At 35.9% G+C, this 20,800-nt stretch overlaps 1 protein-coding gene across 1 annotated transcript in view; it reads left to right on the forward strand.

The window, feature by feature from the left end:
* Positions 1 to 3,912: 3,912 nt before the first annotated feature.
* Positions 3,913 to 20,800, forward strand: part of LOC121326444 (rap guanine nucleotide exchange factor 2-like) — a 139,834-nt gene continuing 122,946 nt past the window's right edge. The window contains 1 exon segment of the mRNA XM_041269712.1: positions 3,913 to 4,540. Coding sequence (XP_041125646.1) covers positions 4,466 to 4,540 — 75 coding nt within the window. The 5' untranslated portion in view covers positions 3,913 to 4,465.

Below are 20,800 nucleotides of genomic sequence, written 5' to 3' on the forward strand. Positions count from 1 at the left end.
ATATATATATATATATATATATATATATATATATATATATATATATATATATATATACATACATATATATTAATATATATACATATACACACACACACACACACACACACACACACACACACACACACACACACACACACACACACATATATATATATATATATATATATATATATATATATATATATATATATTAGCTCTTGAAAAAATTAAGAGATCTTAAATCATCATCTCTACATGTATGGCAGCCATTCCATTCCAGTGTCTGTTGAATTCCAACACAGGCACACCTCAGTCTACTGAATGAGGTACTGATTAGGGGATCACCTGAACCAAATCTTATTTAACGAGGAAAAGTATAAAAACCACTCCTGTGGTCATCACTATCAAGGAGTGGATGGAGGACCACCAGATCAAGACCCTGTCATGGCCAGCCCAATCTCCAGACCTGAACCCCATTGAAAACCTCTGGAATGTGATCAAGAGGAAGATGGATGGTCACAAGCCATCAAACAAAGCCGAGCTGCTTGTATTTTTGCACCAGGAGTGGCATAAAGTCACCCAACATCAATGTGAAAGACTGGTGGAGAGCATGCCAAGAAGCATGAAAGCTGTGATGGAAAATCAGGGTTATTCCACCAAATATTGATTTCTGAACTCTTCCTAAGTTAAAACATTAGTATTGTGTTGTTTAAAAATGAATATGAACTTATTTTCTTTGCATTATTCGAGGTCTGACAACACTGCATCTTTTTTGTTATTTTGACCAGTTGTCATTTTCTGCAAATAAATGCTCTAAATGACAATATTTTTATTTGGAATTTGGGAGAAATGTTGTCAGTAGTTTATAGAATAAAACAAAAATGTTCATTTTACCCAAACACATACCTATAAATAGTAAAACCAGAGAAACTGATAATTTTGCAGTGGTCTCAATTTTTTCCAGAGCTGTACATATATATATATATATATATATATATATATATATATATATATATATATATATATATATATATATATATATATATACAGTGCCTTGCAAAAGTATTCAGACCCTCTCACAGTTTTCACATTTTGTTGCTTTAAAGCTTGTAGTCATGACACTTTTGAAGTAGGAATTAATATGTGTCATATACACAACCTACTCCACACATTCAAAGCAAAGACAAAAATAAATAAATAAATAGATAATTAATATGAAATAAAAATGGAAAAAGCACAAAAGGACCTTAACGAGCCACACAATTAGTTGAATGGCCTCAGCCTGTGTACAATATTAGTGGTTCTCATGATTTCAGAATAAAAACATCTGTCTCTGTGAGGTTCCTTGGTCAGGTAATTAATCTTTAGCAAAGATTGAACCATGAAGACCAAAGAGCTTTCAAAGCAAGTCATTGAAAAGCACCCATCATGAGAAGGGTAGAAAAAAATATCAAAGTCTCTGAATATCCCTGTGAGCACAGTCTACTCAATCATCAAGAAATGGAAGGTGCATTGTACCACCCAGACACTGCCTAGATCAGGCCGTCCCTCCAAACTGAGCAGCCGGGCAAGGAGGAAACTGGTGAGGGATGCCACTGTGTTGCCAACGACAACTTTGAAAGAGCTACAGAGTTCAATGGCTGAGATGGGAGAAAATATGCAACAGTCAACAATATCCAGAACACTTCACAAAAGTAGCCTGTATGGCAGGGTGTCAAAAAGGAAGCCATTACTAAAAATAAGCCATCACAAAGTCTGCATGGAGTTTGCAACAAAGCACCTGAGTGATCCTACAAAAATGTGGCAAAAGGTGTTGTGGTCAGATAAGATCAAATTGGAACTTTTTGGTTTAAATGCCAAGCGTTTCATTTGGCGCAGACCAAACACAGCATATCTCATAGTCAACACCATCCCTACAGTCAAGCATGGTGGTGGCAGCATCATGCTATAGGGATGCTTCTCCTCAGCAGGGACTGAAAAGCTTGTTAGGATTGAAGGAAAAATGGATGGAGCAAAGTACAGGCAAATACTAGAGGAAAACCTGTTTCAGTCTGCTAAAGATTTAAAACTGGGGTGAAAATTCACCTTTCAGCAGGACAATGACCCAAAGTACAAGGTCAAAGCTACACTGGAGTGGCTTGAATCCTATTGAGAATCTGTGGAATGACTTAAAAACTGCTGTCCATAAGCGATCCCCAAGCAATTTGAGAGAGCTTGAGCAAATCTGCCAAGAAGAATGGGCACAAATTACACCAAGCCAGTGTGCAAAGTTGGTAGAGGCTTACCCAAAAAGACTTGCGGCTGTAATAGCTGCCAAAGGTGCTTCCACCAAATATTGAGTTGACGGGTCTGAATACTTATACAATCAATATATTTCAGTTTTTTCTCTTTAGTTTTTGCTGACATTTACTGTAACTTATCTTACACTAGAAGTCTTCAGTTTGAGCATTCATGTTTTTAATAAAATATCAAGTTAAAAAAAAAATGTGTATGCATCATTTTGTAATTTCATATATCCGGACTTATAAAACTTTGGGTAACACATATATGATATATATATGCATAATACTATATATATATATAATATATATATAGTATATATATAATATATATATATATATATCTATATTTATATCTGAACACATAAGATGTGTATTGTCGTGTTCACAACTTTATTTTTTAAATAAAAAATGAAAGTACTTTCGTGTTAGCAAATAATTGTTTTATCCAGTGTGTCAATCACACGATTTTGCTGCTAGTAATCTATAAATCGATAGCTATATATATATATATATATATATATATATAAATATATATATATATATATATATATATATATATATCCCCAGTTATAGAGAATATATATATATATTATATAGTATATATATATATAAAACTAGTTGACTCATTTTAATCAAGACAAAACTCCACCGGTTACTTAGGGAAGTTTTTTTTTTTCAGAGATCTACATGTTTTTTTAATGTACTGTAGTATTTGTGCAATCAAAAATACAAATTAGAAAAAGTTTATTAACAAGAACATGGTACGCTGCTAGTAGATAATACGTGTCTCCTACTCCGCGCCAGCAAAATGCAGTAGGTGATCACGTGGGACACGGAGATCACGTGACGTAAGTCCTGGGCCGTCAAAGAAACCAGAACTGCCTGGGATTGGGTTATTACATTAAATACTAGTTACAGAATATGTTTGAATGACTGAAGTCTTTTTTAAAATGTGTTATTAACACATGCCATTGAGTGATAAACAATAAACAGCATTTACACGCCATGTGTATACATTGGTATTATCAACAGGTGGCGCTTCTTGTAAGCTCTAGCCATTGTGTAGCATATCAACATTATTTTAATATGTACAGCAGCCGTACGCATGTTATTGTTTAGGTTGCTGTAGCCGTATTAATAAAATACCCCCTATCCACCAGGAGAATAACAACATAATTTAGAGTCATGTGACACATCAACAGAAAAGTAGAATTCTTCCTATATGTACAGCAGCCGTACGCATAGCAACTGCCTAGATAATAATACCCTGCATAAAAATGAATCATATTATATGCAACTACGTATTGTCCAATAAAAGTAACCTTAACAATTACTTGCTTACAATCTTAAGGTGTGGGACGGGAGGTGCGCTAAGCAAGTTAATACTGTAATAAACGGTTAGGGCGGATATGTGACAAATTACTACATTCGATTTTTACATGCATTTTGTTTTGCATTCTGGGGTTCATTCCGTCAGTAGACGGTTTCACGTGTTATTCCGGTTTTATTTCAAAGGGGGCAGCACAGATGGATTTCCTTAGTTTCACTGTGTTATTCCAGTTTCTTTTGTAGGTGGCGACAGAGAGCTTTTTCTTATTGTATTTTTTCCTGAACGATAATGTTGTAAATTGACTCGCCCTGAGTTTTCTGTCAGTCACCATGGTGGCACAAAGGAGCAAGCCATGGATGTTCACTCTTCTTATTAAATGAACTGAAAGCACCTTTTAACATATTTTGGGATTTTAACACCATAATCAAGTGAACATAAAGAGACATGATTTCATCAATTTTATTGGAAACCAGTATTTTTTTTCTTCATTTAGAGGTAATGCTGGCGATTGTAGACTAGTCTTCCCGGCTTAAAACCCCTTTTAAAATTATTATTAAGATGAGTTTTAATTTGTTTTTTTAAGTGATCACAGAACCACTTTTTTCCGATTTTCCAGACAGAACATTACAGCGAACAAGTCAGAAGGAAACGTCTCCTGGCAGATTCCGAGTTTGTCCTCTGGGATTGGAATCGAAATAGAAAAGAAACCCCGGCGCTCTCCGTGGCCTGGGGACAGATAATCTTGTTGTGGATTTTTAAAAACGTTTTTAGTGAGTAAAAAGATTGGAAAATAGGACTGGATAGGTGTCGTCTGAATTTATTAGAACTACACGATCCATTTTTTTTATCTAAGAATTTTGTATTCTTTACGATGAGAATGGCTTCCTACGTGGACAACAGTTTCAGACAGGCGGTGATGAAAAACCCGGCCGAACGGACGCAACAGGTCAGAAAACAATATTTAATTTAAATGCACGTGTTTCCACATCTTTAAGATTATTACAATTACAACCGTACACTGCCTGTATGAACTAACCCAAGTCTTGTACCAGTTTGACCAAGTGAATGTTGTGTATTACTTGCACAGTACATGTTATGATTTTTCCTCTCCACTTGACACAGCAAGACTGGGATTAATAGTATCCAGAGGTAGTTGCAAAAGTGGTCGTTATCAAAAGTGAAATGATTTTTGTCATATAACTTGTACATTAGGTGAACGAGGACGGTCATTGTGTTTTTTTTCTTCCTGTTAATCTGCAGTTATTTCTGTATTTACTAATAGTTTCAAGAAACCGGAGTTTTTTTTTTTTTTTTCCATTGGGGGAAGGGGAATTGAATTGCCTTTTGATCTCATTGACGGATCAGTCACAAGGATTTTGTTGTGGCTGTCGATAACTGTTACATTTTAAATAAAAGTTGAGTTTGGTAAACGCAAAGTAATGCAGAAGTAACAGAATCGCAGGTGGTACGTGTTCTGTAGTTAATGTAAATGTTTTCTTTGGGGCTTTGCTCGCTAGCGAGATACGCCACAGGTTAGAAATGCAGCATCTTTCTCTGCCACTGCAATGGGGTCCTCGGTCAAATTGCTGGTCTTGGTTTGCCAAACTGTCCGACATTATGAAACCAGGCCATATTCTAGCAGCTGTGGTTCCATGAGACCACCAGAAAGAGCAAAGCCGCATTTATCTCGTTTAACCATGGCTTTACGTGTGACAAAATGTAGAGGGATTTGACTGAACATATAACCGGTCAGGGACGCCTAACTTAGTTTAATAGTGGGGTGGGCGCAAAGTTAATTAAGCAAATGCTGAGCGTAGCGACGCGACATTTATTTATTTATTTATTTTTGCTAAGCAGCTCTGGTAAAACTAATTTTTAACGAAATCTTTTTCAAGTTACGTTTTTTTTGTAATTATAAACCAATAAAATTGTACAAGTGTTCAGCATAAAATATCGAATATTTAACTGAGCATTTATTAATTTCAAACACAGGTAACACGGTGCTGTACAGTACCTATAATTCCAACATGCAGCTTCTTAAAGGGAAGTGCTAAACAAACAATAACATTTACAGCATGTTATAATGTGGCTTGTTTGTTGCTAGATATATTGACATATGTATGTTAACAGTTAAAATATACCTTGCTCGGCTGTGTTTTAAATGTAATGCTGGATGCCTGACTGTTTTTCACGTTTTGCAGTCAGACATTGCCTAAGCTCAGTTATCACAGCGAAACCAGCTGCTACGAGACTTTCGGAAAGTAAACGCTACCTATTGCAGGGCAGTGCTTGGTGCTGATATGTTGAAACAATAAGCACCCGCCCTCACATTGCAATCCTTAGTGATAATCGGTTAAAACACTAAATGCCAGCCCTCACACAGCTGATTGAGGGCAATATGACAGGCAGTGCAGGTCAACCAACACACTGACGTACGTTAGAGAGCCGCATCTTCGGACACTAAAATAAATACAAAAAAATGATGTGAAATATATCTGCCCCAGACAAACTGAGACGGTCATATACTTCCGATGATATACTTCAGTATATCATGAGCTACGTTGGTAAATATTGAGTCACTCTTTTATCAGTATCTACATGTTTTCGTCATTCAGGGACATAACATAGATACATGTTTATTATTCAACGAATGTGAGTTTAAATGATTAGTAAGCATACGTTCCGGTATGAAAGCTGAACATTAATGTCAGCGAAGAACAACTAGGTTCCCTTCTTTAGATATTATATATATATATATATATATATATATATATATATATATATATATATATATATATATAATATATATAGATATATACATTCGATATAATTTAGCCAACGTTTTTATTTTAGTAAAATCAGCTACCGTGGTTAGTCCGTTGTGTGGTTCTGAAGTGCCATTTTTGATATATTTATACTACTGCTTAATCTAACGAAGTTAAAAAAATAAAATATTTTGGTGGGAATTTTAATTTTTCGTGGCACCACGGCAACGTTACCCTATTTTTTTATTCTAAAACCCAACATTACATTTTAATAATGGTCTTGTACTCTCTCTACCTTCAGATATTTTTGCATGTAATAATTACAAAATATACATATTTAAGTATTGATATTTCATGTAGTCGTGTCCCCTGACCAACAGCCAAGTTAACATTCACTTAACTTGCCAAAGACAAGGTATAATACCGGCTTTTTCCTTTAACATTCTAATCTACAACTAATCTGATAACGCAAAAAGCTACTTAAACATTGATACCATGAATGTCAATTTTGATTTGTTTGGAAACATATCAATACTGAAGTGGGTAAATTTGCCATCCTCACCGACTACAAACAATCCAGCTGCCGAACATCTGCAACAACAAATCCCCAGCACTAAAACTAATAAAGACATATCAACGCACAGGAACGTGAGCTTCAAAACTTGGAACTGCAAAAAAAAAAAAAAAAAAAAAAACTAAGATTAAAAACAAAAACAAAAACAAAATAGAAAAACCTAAATAGTCACTGTCATGTAGTAGATGACCGAGACTGGAGTTATGCGTCCCAAGTCGTACTTGAAGGCACTATCGAAAGTCAACGTCATCTACCACATGGTAGAGTCCGCATCGCGAAAACGATTTATTTATTTTATCTTTATAAAACAAACTTTAAAACCTATATTTACCTTGAACTGATATTTCACCAGGTAACCTTCCACTGAGGAAAACGGCCCCTAACATAATTAGAATTAAAAAAAAAAAATGACAAACGTAGAGAAAACGTTTATTATTATTATTATTATTATTATTATTATTATTATTTGGCAAACATTTATTTATTGGGGTCTTACTCTTTCTCATTATAATTGATCTGGACATTGGTATACATTAACTGTACAACTATTGAAGTCCATGTACTATAGAGTCCGACTCTCAACTTGTTGTTGGAGGCAGGAGGTCATTCAAGCTGGCATGGAGTGGATTGGGTGGTGCGGAAAGAACTTTAACAGGGTTGGCAGTTTCACTGAGATGGGTATAACTGCATGCTCGGAGACCTTGCTCGTGGTGGCCTCTGGTGGCTTAGTTGTGGTGGCCTATGCGCGCATGGGGTTGTGGCTTTCGATAGGTGTGACATTTGAGATGGAAATAAAATCAACAGCAGCATGCGATGTTGTTCAGACCAACTGGTGAAGAGAAGGGTGATGAATGCGATAAGTTTAAATTCGTCCCATGTGCTGAATAATGCACATTATTAATTAAGAAAATTGTTGCGAATTACCTTAAAGGCCTAATTTGAGAAACGTTTAATGTAAGGACAATCGTATACAAACCATATTTATATAATTTAGTAATAAAAATGAACCTAAATTTTTTTATAAAAAATGCACAACAGCAAAACCACGTGTGTCAAAACATAGGCCACCACAGACCACCAGGAGAAAGGTCACCGAGCCTGCACTTATACACTCTTGTGGTTTGACTGGCTGATTTTGAGGGAGGGTGTTGTTTGGATCCAGCTGATGACAGAATTGTGGACTAATCATGTCTTTCCTGTTGATTTGCAATCCAGTAGCTGCAAACTGAGCTTCATTACGGTGTCCTGTCACAGACATGATTTCCATTGTCTTTAGACTAGTGTTAGAAAGTAACTAAAACAGTATTTGCTCTTATACAGTGTTAGAGCCTTAAGTAATGAACGAAATAAGTGGAGGAGCAAAATATATAGTTTAACCCCCCCCGTAGTCAAAGTGGGGGGGCATGTGCCCCTTCTGCCCCATGGGTTAGGCGCCTATGGTCACGTGCCTTTCCATCACTGCTCATGGTTTAATCTGATCTGTGACGGGGTATGTTGACTTGTATATATACACACACACAGTGCTCCCTCGCTATAAGGCTTTCAGTTATAACGCGCCTCAGATATAACACTCCTACAGCATGCCCCTAATTGCCTATACTAGTGATTCATGCAATATTTCTACAGTATACAGTACTGTTTTGTTCAAAATATAAACAACTTCTCCGTCTAACTTCCATTTCTGTCTCTGCCTTTTGATACATTATCTGAACTGAAGAAAAGCTGCATTGGCACTTTGTAACACAGACATATATAAATTAGTGTGTTGTTAATTCCTTCTCTTTACTACTAGTTTCAAGATTTCTTCTATTTTAGGGGAAGGGGCATGGTCTTATAATCCCGTATTTTTGGTTGAGGATTTCGTAATTGTTGATAACTGTTATATTTTAAATAAAAATTGCGTTTGTGAGTTTATTAGGCTACAGTGTACTTACATTTTTCAGCATTAGCTTTGCTTTTGAGAAGTCATTTTAATTGGTAGCTTCTGTTAAAAATGTAGACAAGGGATGAGCAACTTTAAGGTAGCAGTGGGCCACAAAATCCAAAAAAAGCCTTTGGCAGACCACACATTATTTTGAGTCTACAAATTCAGTGCCTTACTGAACAATGTTTGCTACAATACAACATTAACTGTGTATTACAGTGTAAAACAGAAGTGGTGTTAAATATAAAAGCCCCTTATACTACAATCTTTTAAATTCAAAACAACAACAATCCAGTTTTAAATATACATTGTTTACTAACCTGGTTTCAGTGTGCAGAAGAGCAGGGTATTAATAAATGAAAATAACATTTTTTTTCTCTTCTACTTATCACTGTTACAGTGTTTTGCCAGTCAATGTGAAACTTGAGGGAAAGCCTGCTTGTGCACAAAGCAGGGTACATCTACAGCAATTGTAGTGCATCCAACCTGCATAAGATGGAAGCATGTTTCATCTGTTCGTCGGTTCCTTTCCTTTGACTTCAAATGATGCAGTGTAGAGAAGCTACTTTCACAAATGTAAGATGTCCCAAACATATAGAACACAATTTCAGTGCCCACTTTCTCAGATCTGTGAAACGGGACACAAGAAATAGTTTGCAGAACTGAATGTCCCATTCATTCATCTTTGCAACAAAGAAAGCATCACTCTGCACTTCGCATAGTTCTAATTGTAGTTCAGAAGGCTGATCACTTAGAACAGTTGTGAGTGGATCATTAAAAAATATCAGATAAGGTTGTTAACTTTCAAAATTTTGAAAACGTTTGTTGAAATTAAGCTGCAGCATTTCAATGTCAGTAGTGTACCAGCTGAACTCTTGCAGCAACGATGCAAGTTCAGCACATGTTGTAAAGTAGGTGAAATCCAAATGCAACAGCTGAGTAACTAAAAGTGTGAGCTTGCTTCTGAAACCATCCAGGTGAGCAACGAGGTTTGACACAGTTTGGTTCCTGCCTTGCAACTGCAAATTCAAATGATTCAGATGTCAGGTTATGTCAGTCAAAAATGCGATATCGCAAAGAAAACCAATCCTCCAGTTTTTCCTGAAACTTTTTACTTTCAGGATTATCAGAATACTTTGTTGTTTATTGTAATGAGGCTATCTTCATAAGTTCTTTCTGCACGTTAAAATTACTTTAAATTGTCCATACGTATATCAGTAGCTGACTTGCATCCGACACCTCTTCATGCATATCTGAAACGCTTTGTGAAACTGTACGTCGAGAAAGAGGTACTGTTTTGAAATCTTTTGACGTTTTGTCATCGCCAAATGCCCTTTTCACTGCACATCGTTTCACTGTTTCACCATCAATCAGTGATGTTTTAGCCCATGCCAGCTCGAGAGCAACAAGGTACGATGCAGTAAGACTCGAAGTTTATACTGTATTAACTTTGGAAAAACAACTCTGCTGCCTTAAAACTTTGCCTGTTAGACCAGCTATGACATCTGTAGCATCACCAGTATATATGTTGTACTTTGCTTTGTGATTGGTACTGTAGTGACGGTTCAAGTTGTATTCCCTTGTCAGTGACACGAATTGCAAATATACAAGACATTGGGGCTTACTGCATGTTCTGTAAAATATTCTGTGTACCTTTCTTCTCATAATGAAACAAAGTTTAAAGGTCGAAGAATCACCCACAAGTTTGTCAATGCGCCGCTTCCTGCCTCGCTCTCAGAAGAAACGTTCAGGGTATCGAATTTCCTTGTAGTCAGCAGTTAACCCTAACCTCTAGCGATTGGTCTTCCACATTGAAACAGGTGAGTTATACTCACATTAATGTATGTTTATCGCAGCAGAATAAATAATATCTTCACTGTTGGCGGGCCATATCAAATAAATTGGCGGGCTGGATGTGGCCAGTGGATGGCTAGTTGCCTCTCCCTGATATAGACTTTTAAATATTATCTTTTTGTGGGCCAGTGTTTGCTATACAACTTGGGTCATTGTAGTTCACCTTTCACAATTTGTTGGGGATTCAAGTAGGTTTTTGTTTTTATATATAACTACACTGTCTTTCCATTGGATTTAGAATTTGTTTATTTAAAATGTTAAGCACATTATATTGCCCAAAAGAGGAGAGAGTAGGAAATCCCGCATCTAAATATGTAGAACAACTTTGTTTTTTAAATGTACTGTAACTTGTACTTGTCAAATTCTGGAATAGCTAATATTTTTGTTTTAAGTACTTCTTAAATCATGGTTAACTGGCCGAAGATACTAGTGCTAAAACTGGAGAATGAGGTCAGTACAAATCTTCATAATGAATCTGTTTAGTTTGCTAAAATTGTAGGACAAATGCAAAAGAGCTCTCCTTCCAAGAACCATGCCGGAGGGGAAAAAATTCAGGTTGCTGTGTTAAGTATACAATAATAATTCTGGCTTTCTATAGCGTCTTTCATGGTTAAGTCATCACAAAGCAATTTACAACCAGGAAAATAACTAAATTATGAAGTGCTAATATTTAAAGTTTCTAAAGATTACTTAACCAAAATTTTCAGGAATTTTTTTGCTAAATCTCTTACCCATTGTAAATTGACATACTTGAATTGGATTGGTAAATCATTTAATGCTAGTATTTTAATGCCAAGGGTTCCACTTTTCCACATGGAAACCGATTCAGTCATTTTAACTAGTGTTAAAGAAAAAGATTTAGGTTGGGGGGTGATTACCTTTTGCCAGGAACCATCATAGATGAATTTGGCCCATTCCTTTCCTTGATGTCAAAGTTCACACAGCAGGGACAAATAAAACAATTTTGTGCATCTAAGGATTTCCGTTAAGTTGAAAGACAAACATTTATTGAACACAGTACATTTGTACGTAACTTCATATTACCTGGAAGAAAACAGCTGCTAAGTTAGTCCAGGTGTCAACTTGAATGTATAGTTCTACAGGAAATCAATAATATCTTGCTTGTCAGCTTAATCTGTAATGAAGTCTACTCTTAAGGCATGTTATTGTACGTCAGATGGTATCAACAGAGTTTTTGAGTAAAACTCACAAAAATGTATAAATGAACAGTAATGTCCACCTCAAGTCTAGACCAAATTCAGTCGTCATACTGTAGCACACATTTATAATTCCATCACAGTAGATGTAACAAAAAATAGCTTGATTGCTCATAAATCTGTATGCACATCTGAAGCATGTCTAATTGTAAATTATACCTTTTTCTGAAGTGATATAAATGAGGAACTAGATATGAATTAGTTTAACAACTAAAACCAACTTGTAAACAAATGGTAAGTAAAATGAAAATTAATTACATTAACACTGTAGGATCTGAAATCGCTGGAGGCATCACCAGAAGTGACGTCTAATTATTCTGTGTCTTTAAATGACACAAGCTAAGAATCAGTGGTATAAAACTACAGAATAACTACAGAAACACTTGTATTTAGTCTGTCTGTTGTATTGTTTTAAACAGTACATTTCATGAGTCAGTAAATCACTTTACATCCATTTAACAGTAATATACCAGAATGCGAGTTTAGTGACACAATCTTAATATATCTACATTAAGAAGACATATAAATACGAGTGAATGGACATAAAGTAATGGTTCAAAAAATCTTCCTAAGTGATTTAAATAGCCTCTACACACTTTAAATGAATTTATTGAGCTTCCTGCTGCTTTTAAAAGAGGCTTTGAGCAGCATAAACAATGCAGTAGTCTACTTACCATGGCTAAATGTAAACATTACTGTTATTTTAGTTACATAATTGTCAGGTAAGTTTGTCAAGGATAAAACTCAAAAGGCGTAACATGAAGGTTCCAGTTAATAGTCTAAATATTTTTTATTTGTGCTGCTTTTCACATTTCAAAACCTTACACTTTCTATTGGCATACCTTGCTGTCTATTGTTTGGCTGCTCTTTCTCCTTGTTGCACAAAACAGCTTTGAAAGAGTACACCAGAAAACCTTTAAATGGATCAACCAGTAGTTTCTGTGGCACTTCTGGGAACATCATTAAATCATCATGAGGCTAGTGTAGATGAACTAAGCCCTATTATCATGATACAGTATTTAGTGGGCTACTTGCTTTGCTAACCAGTAGGGATTATCAGACACTAAATGGTGTGATATGTCATGCTAATGGTATTTGATTTACTGTAGTCTCTGGTTTGGTATTTACTTACTAGTAAAATGAATGAATGAATGAAAGAGAACTATCAAGGAGGTTTCACCATGCTCTTCTAAATAGGATTGTATTTTCTGATTATCTATCAGTTTGATCACATGAACTCTAAACTCTGAACACAGTGCAATAGTTAGGCCTATAGTGTGCATGCACACATGTCCTTTTGAATATGATTAGGCTACAAACAGTAAATCATATTGAATATTGATGTGTTTTATTACTTCTGCTTTATTGTGACTGACCTTTAAATTTGTGGACAGTTAAAGGACTATATTGAAACTGAAGTTTTTCATTGCATTAGATGTACAGTAATATAAAGGAAGACAGTTGAAAGCGGCCTGTTCTGTTTATAATGTACATATTTTACATTTGAGGGCTACTAAAGTTTGTTTTCAGATGCTGAAGTTTCCCTTAGTCATTAGATTTATGTATTTTCTGTGCGTATCAATTCTTGCAATGTCTCCAGAATGGCAGTGTGGTATTCATTAGCAAATGTGATGCAACTGGTTTGAGTCCATCTTTCCATTTTCCACTGTGTGTTCTATTTTCTGGATGTGTTCATTGAGGAACTATTCAAAATAACAACTTGGAAGAAGTTTCACATGCTTTGATCTGTAATTGACTTCGGCTGTGACTCATGTCCCACTGGCTTTCAGGTGTCTCCTGCCTCCCCAAGAATGCTAAACTTGTTTAAATTTGATTGACGCTGGAAGTGCATTGTGGGAAAAATGGCTGAATCTGTACACTGCTGTAGGTTTATATTTAGCAGTCCTTGTGTTTCTAATTAATTGTGTTCCATCTTTGTTCCCCAGTGTATTTTTTTTATAACACTGGCATTTAATTGCAGTGTACTTCATGAATACATTTTTTGGGGCAGAAAATGTATATCCAGTGACTTTTAACTAAAAAGTGAATGTACTGAGTGATCAATGGTAATAGATTGACACTTCCATTTTTAAGGTTTCTGGAAATTTTGTAGATCTACAAAAACTATTCCGTTAGCACAATTTAGTTCACCAGTTTTTTTGTCTACTGTAAAATTTCACCTTTGTGAGAGAGTGCTGTACTTAAAAGGAACTGGACAGAAAAGTAATTAAGTCATCCTCTGACCAACTTGCTTTCTAATTATGGTTGACATAAAGTAAAAATATATGAAGTTCTTGTGGGTCCTACAGTAGCACCAGCTCTACGTCATTATAAATTCATTATACATTCATAATTTATTAAAATTTACAGAAAGAGAGTAGTTTTAAGAATTGTCTCACAGGCAGTGCTTAATTTTGTAAAGAAAAGCAGTGACAATAAATAATACCATTCTTAAGAACCGCACATTCAAAATCCTAATATTATTTGAAAGAGTGTTGTACATACTAGTGTTAGATTTTATAATCACGTATTCTACATCATATACAAAGTAGTAGTATGTGCAGAAAAATAAATTAAAGGCAACCGCAATACCAAAAAAATAAAGTAAATCCATAGAGCAGAGGGGGCACATGCCACCCGCTCTTTGATTACAGGGGGTCCACACTGTAGTAATATTTAGCTGTATCTAATATTATCAGCACACATTTGTATTTAAATGTCCCTGGCAGCGGGCAAACTCAAGTCTAGGGAAAATGAGGTAAGTGATGAATAAGCCTGAGAGTAATGAATATGAATCCAACTATTAACCTCTTGATGATTTAAGGGTCTTACTCTTACTGTCAGCTCTTGGAATTGCAGGCGAGAATCAAGCCAGGCAGGCACTTCTGAGAGATGATGAGCTCTTCCAAAAAAATGCATAGCGTGCAAGTGGAAACTGGATTCTGCTCAGCATGATAAAATTCTCTGCCGATAGGTTTTTGGGCATGCTTCCCCTACATTTTGAGTGGCTTCAGGTCATGCACACCATAGCTGACTTCAGGAAATTGGCAGCTTAATTATATGGCCAACTTCACACATACAGAAATTCTGCTCACTTGCAAGTGATTTTATACGGTATAGTACAGGAATTGGAATCAGTTTATGCATAACTGTTAGATACTGATACTTTTATTCAGTTTTCAGTATTATTATTATTATTATTATTATTATTATTATTATTATTATTAAATTCAGTAGTCGCCAATTGTTTTTATCATTTTCTTCTCAATTTGGAATAGCTAATTATTTTTAGACTCAGCTCACCGCTACCACCCCCTCGCTGACTCTGCAGCGGTGAAGACGAACACATGCTGTCCTCCAAAGCGTGTGCTGTCAGCCGACCGCTTCTTTTACACACTGCAAGCTCACCATGCAGCCACAGCGTCTGAGGACAACGCAGCTTACAGGCAAGTCCGCAGGCACTCGGCCAGACCACAGGGGTCGCTGGTGTGCGGTGAGCTGAGGACATCCTGGCAACCTAAGCCCTACCCCCCAGGCGGTGCTCGGCCAATTGTGCACCGTCCCCTGGGAGCTCCCATCCGTGGTCGGCAGTACAGTAGTCTGGACACGGTGTGAAGGGAAACTGAAGCTCTGACTAGCACTTGCACAGATGTATAATTTGGAGCGGGTCGTTTGGGAATTCAGATTGTGATGGAAGAGAAGAGACGTTTGATTCTAAAATGCCTAAACCACGCATAACAAATAAACAACGCTTGAAAGAATTTGAGCATGAGGAGATATATGCAGCTGATGGTGATAAACTAGTGATGTGCAAATTTTGCAACTAGGCTTGAACGGGAGTCGAAAGATAACGTCATTAAGCGTTAGCTGTGTATGGGGAAATCATGGGAAAGCCTGTGTTTCACATATACAGAGTTAAAGGAAGGTCATTTCTGTTTGCTGTGAAAAAAGTCAAGTCATTTGAAATTGGTGTTCTTTAGCAGCCAAGACCCTACTTTTCAACCACCTTGTGTAAAGAATGATTTTCGGTGCTTTACCCTGACTTTTCTACTCTCCTTTTAAGAATTCAACATGTATTTCAATCACAACTGAGAAATGTGTTAATATTAAGTTGATTTTAATTTTACAGATCTTTTTTTCTTTCTTTGTGAAACAACTAAATTGGCTTTTTAATTGGCCAAGCCTTAATTTCTGATTAAGCAGAACGTACAGACGAGATCGCAAAATGTTAATATGCGACTAATCTTTATTAAAGCTATATGAAGTGTGACTGTATTTAGATTAATAAAGATGAGTGGCTTTTGCTTTGAAATTTAAAAATAAGACTTAAGATTTAAAAGCCCACGTAGTTGTTTAATACAAAAACCCTGTAAATGTAATTTATTCTCAGTTGTGATTTGAGATACCAAAAGGCTTAACAGGTATCAACTGAATTTTTAAAAGAGAGTAGAAAAGTCGGCAGAAAACACCAGAAATCAGAAGCCCTAGTTATACTGCTGATTATCACAGTTAATATAACGAAGGAAGGACACACAGCGAAATTTGACCCATGTGCCAGCATGTTTAAAATTAACAGTACCTTTACTGGATTATTTTTGCATCAGATACTAAATAATTGAGTTAAATTCTTAAGAAAAAAAAACTAACAAATTAGGTGAAGCAGACAAAGAATGTACTGCAAGTAATGCTTTCATTGATCTAATTGCTTTCCAGATAGTTTTACCTCACAATCTTTATCCATCCTTATCCACATCTCTTCAAGTGGGATCATGTACTCTAGATGCAGCATACATAGGGTTAGGTAGGTAATGAATACACTACAAGCCAATAGCTTAAACGTGCAGACATTTCTCTTTTTTTAGAGTTTCTTGTAACTCTGTGAAACGCAGGAAATATATCGTTTCATTTAGAGAGAACACCTGGCCTGAGCATGAAAAGTTTCCAACTGAAAGTTTTTATTTAAAGCTCAATAAAACAGTAGCGACTGTACAATAATACTGGATACTATTAGCACAGCTTTGTTCTGCTTTTTGTACTGTTTTTGACGTCATAAAATAGAAACTACTTCCTGAATGGAACAGACTGGCCAGTGACCAGAACACCGAGTCTACATGTTACATACATACTGTGGAGGTTACTGCGCTACGTAATTTAAAAAAAGAATTTGACTAAATTGTGAGAAAGTGGTGCCGTGTTTTGGGCTTGCTTTTTCATAAGACATCAGAGCCCCAAATCAGTTTGTTTTCAGAAATAATGGCACACAGGTATCAGGTAGGCATGTAACGATAATAATCAAATTATTTATCGAATGGGACCCCATGATGACAAATTGATAATATTTTAACGAAATCAAATACACTGAAATTAAAAAGTGTCTTGTATATATTAATTTACTGCCGAGAACGTAATCTGTGTCGTTGCTTCTAAAATTACTGAGAATATGCGTCGGTGAACAAATACAGGATGATGCAGAGATCATGTATAAAATGCATTACTCTTGTTTGTTTTAAATCAGTCCCAACTGTAGCCGTCTGTCATGTGTGAAACTAATAATATTAAACATTGTCACGTGTCACTGTTTCAGAAACAGATTATTTTTTAATTGTGTTTTACCTTTTCGTTTTGAAGCAATGCACTCACTATCCGTAACCTTTTTCGTTTTTCATTGCTGTCTGTCTGCCGCTGGATCGTAACTCGACATATCAGGTTGTACAAAATAGTTTGCAACCATGGTAAATGATTGATTGTACATGATGCGCTGCAGTAATTATTGTATGTTTTTTTTTTTTTTTTTTTTTTTTTAATTGTTTGGACACTTGACAATATCAGCTGAAAGCTCCTAGGATACTAAACCCGCCCCGGATGCCCATATCTACCAATCAGTGAGGAGAGCCCAGAGTGGTTATTGGTTGTCAATTGATAAATACTGTCCAGTTTTCTTTTTGAAATTGAAACAAGCTTATAATTGAACCTGGACCGATACACATAACTTAATTGGACTTAAGTGCAGGGTGAAAGTACACAAAATAGACAGTTTCTGTTGCAGTAAAGGGTAGACTACCTTTTCTACTGTTTGGAATAATGACTATATAGATGATTTCACTTGTTTTTAGAAAATAACGGGAGTAGCACACATGGATTAAACGGCAGTATGGTTAATCTGTTTCTTTAGAATTAGCTCTCATCACTGATTAGGAAACAAACTGATAACACTTAAAATAGGCTAAATGATTGCTTACTTTACAGGCATAGGACATCTACTACATCCTGCCAACTTTGACTTCGTGCCTTGCAGACTAGGTCACCCGGAATAGTCCTATATTTTAATCCAAAGCACCTCCTGTGGGAACAGGGCCGCTTTTGTAAACAAACATTAATGCTGCATAGTGCTGACCACTTTAAACTTTACTAAGCAGTCAATTAATCAGCTCACAAGGTACCTGTCATGCGTCTGAACTCTGCGGGAGACAGGGATTATGAGGCTTGGGACACTATACAGTGAGTCTTTATGGACCGACTGCACCATGCCTCCAGTATGTTTCAGTTTGTCTGTGGGTGTTCTTTGGTTTTGTCAAAAAAAAAAAAAAATCAATAGGTGCTTCGTCAGCTGTGAGCATATTGCAGAAAAAGCTACAGTTCCCCCCCCCTTTTTTTTCCTTAGGAGAAATATCGGGCTATTCTGAAGACATTTTATGGCAAAGCCAAGGCGTTTTGAGTCATGCATCCATTTTCAGTAATATAATTTTGTTTTTTGTAGAAGGTACTGTAGTGGGAAAAACCTAGCACAGAAAACAAACACAAACTGCAGAATGTATTCTTGTATGGTGTGGTAATTCTCTTATTGGGTAATTATTATATTATTTGAAGCAGAGGACAGGGGCTGCTGCGCTGTGTGGAGCATGTTGTCTCAGAGGTTGACTGCTTCCAATTTGGCAGATAAACCAACCCTTTCCATATTTAAAAACTACAGAAACTGCTACCTAGTCAGTCTACTACCTAGTCAGTTTACTTCTTTTGCCACTGAAACTGACCGTTACTGGATAACTGGATTGAATTTGATTGAATTAGTATTTTCAAAGTGAGATCAAATTTCACTCTGTATGATGTTGGTAAGGCCAGACCTGGTATTTAGACTGACCTGCAATAAATCATGTTTTCCTTTCTTCTGACACTCAGCCACTTGTTAAAAGTAGAAACAATAAATTCATTCTCCTGAAAGGAAAGCTGTACTGCAAAGTAATTTTACTGTATGCTGAAATGCTGGGCAAGCTCAACCAAAGAGATTAAAAGACAAGATTCACATGCTGTAGTGCAAAATCAACCTGACCTGGTGAGAAAATGATTGGGCTTTGCTGTTGTTTTCAATCATTATTAATTTAACAATTGCATGTTATTTATTTATTGTTTAATGCTCACTTCAGGAACTGAAACCCCGAGCCATAGGATAATCCGTCTACACTGCTGCTACAGTACAGTCCAGTTTATTGTTCTTAGTTGAGATGCTGTAGGTAATGTTTAACCCCATGGACCGTGTTGTTGCCTTAGGTACTGTAGCATTCTGTCTTCATAGAAACAATTTATACTAAAAAACAGATATGTATAGTCATAAATCTGCTGAATAACAAAGCCATGTTTTTTTACATGAAAATAGAATAATAAAAGATGCAAGATCATGTAAATTAAAAAACAATAATAATGCAGAACAGTTCAAAAAGAAAAGTTGCAAACCACATAATGGGGACAGTAGGTCATTTTTAAAAGTTCTAAACAATTTAGACCAACTAGATCTGTGTGTATAGCTTTCCCTCTAAGCTTTTCAGATACTGAGAAACTTGCCATTTTGACTGAGAAAGGGTCAACTATCAGTGAGAAACCTTCAGCCACACATTAACCCTTTTAATATATTTGTTGCATTATACAGTTTTGAAAAAATATTCCAACACAAGTATCTCAACAATTTTACAATTTACTTTAAATTTGAACAAGACATTTATTGTGGCTCTGCCTCTGATTTTGAAGCATTCTCTAATCCTATGCAGCGCTGTCAGTTGTTATCATAGATACAGACTGCATGCTTAACTGGTGGCCTGCATAAAATTGCTTTATACTACTGCATAAAACAGTGGCGTCTGCACTGCCTTCAATTGTAAACATCTTTAGGGTTATTAATCGTTCCATTCTTGGGACTAGCAAATTCTGTTTTTTCAAAAATGGCCAATTCCATTTGTTCCCACTTTTTATCAACGTGTTAATAATTAAATATGGCATTTGAACATAAATATAATATTGCTACTTAAAATAATTGCATTTAATAAATATTACCACAATTCTTTTTTTTTTTTTCAAATCAGGCTCTTGTTGCTGTAATAGTAAGTAAAGCACCTGAAGACACTTCAGACCTGTCTTAATGTTTGTAGACATCACTTGTCTCGTTGCTGGCATTAAAATAAGCAGAACAACCTAAGAATTGTATTACAACAGTTCAAAAAACCAAATGTCCAGCACAGTTGTTAGAATCAGATTTACAGTCTTCCACTAACATAGTAGTTCAGTCTGCAGATAAAGGTGTTTTGAAAAGACCTGTTTAGCTTATTGCTGGCAAACAATAACAATACAAAATATAAAACCGTTTAGTAACAGTCCAGCAATGTCACGTGAGAGTAATCCTATGTACAGTACTCTACAAATTAAGTTTAGTGTTTTACTAGCATTATAATAATAACCAGGATAAAATATGAAACACTGATGAAGGCGTGTTGACTGACTCATTGCTCTAAAACAGGTCTACTGCTATGTATTACCCGATTTTGTAATTTAAATAACGCCCCTTTTAATGTAAACGCATAATTAATCCTCGCAATTGTTTCTTTCC

This window comes from Polyodon spathula, chromosome 2, assembly GCF_017654505.1.
Source record: "Polyodon spathula isolate WHYD16114869_AA chromosome 2, ASM1765450v1, whole genome shotgun sequence".
Classification (NCBI taxonomy): domain Eukaryota; kingdom Metazoa; phylum Chordata; class Actinopteri; order Acipenseriformes; family Polyodontidae; genus Polyodon; species Polyodon spathula.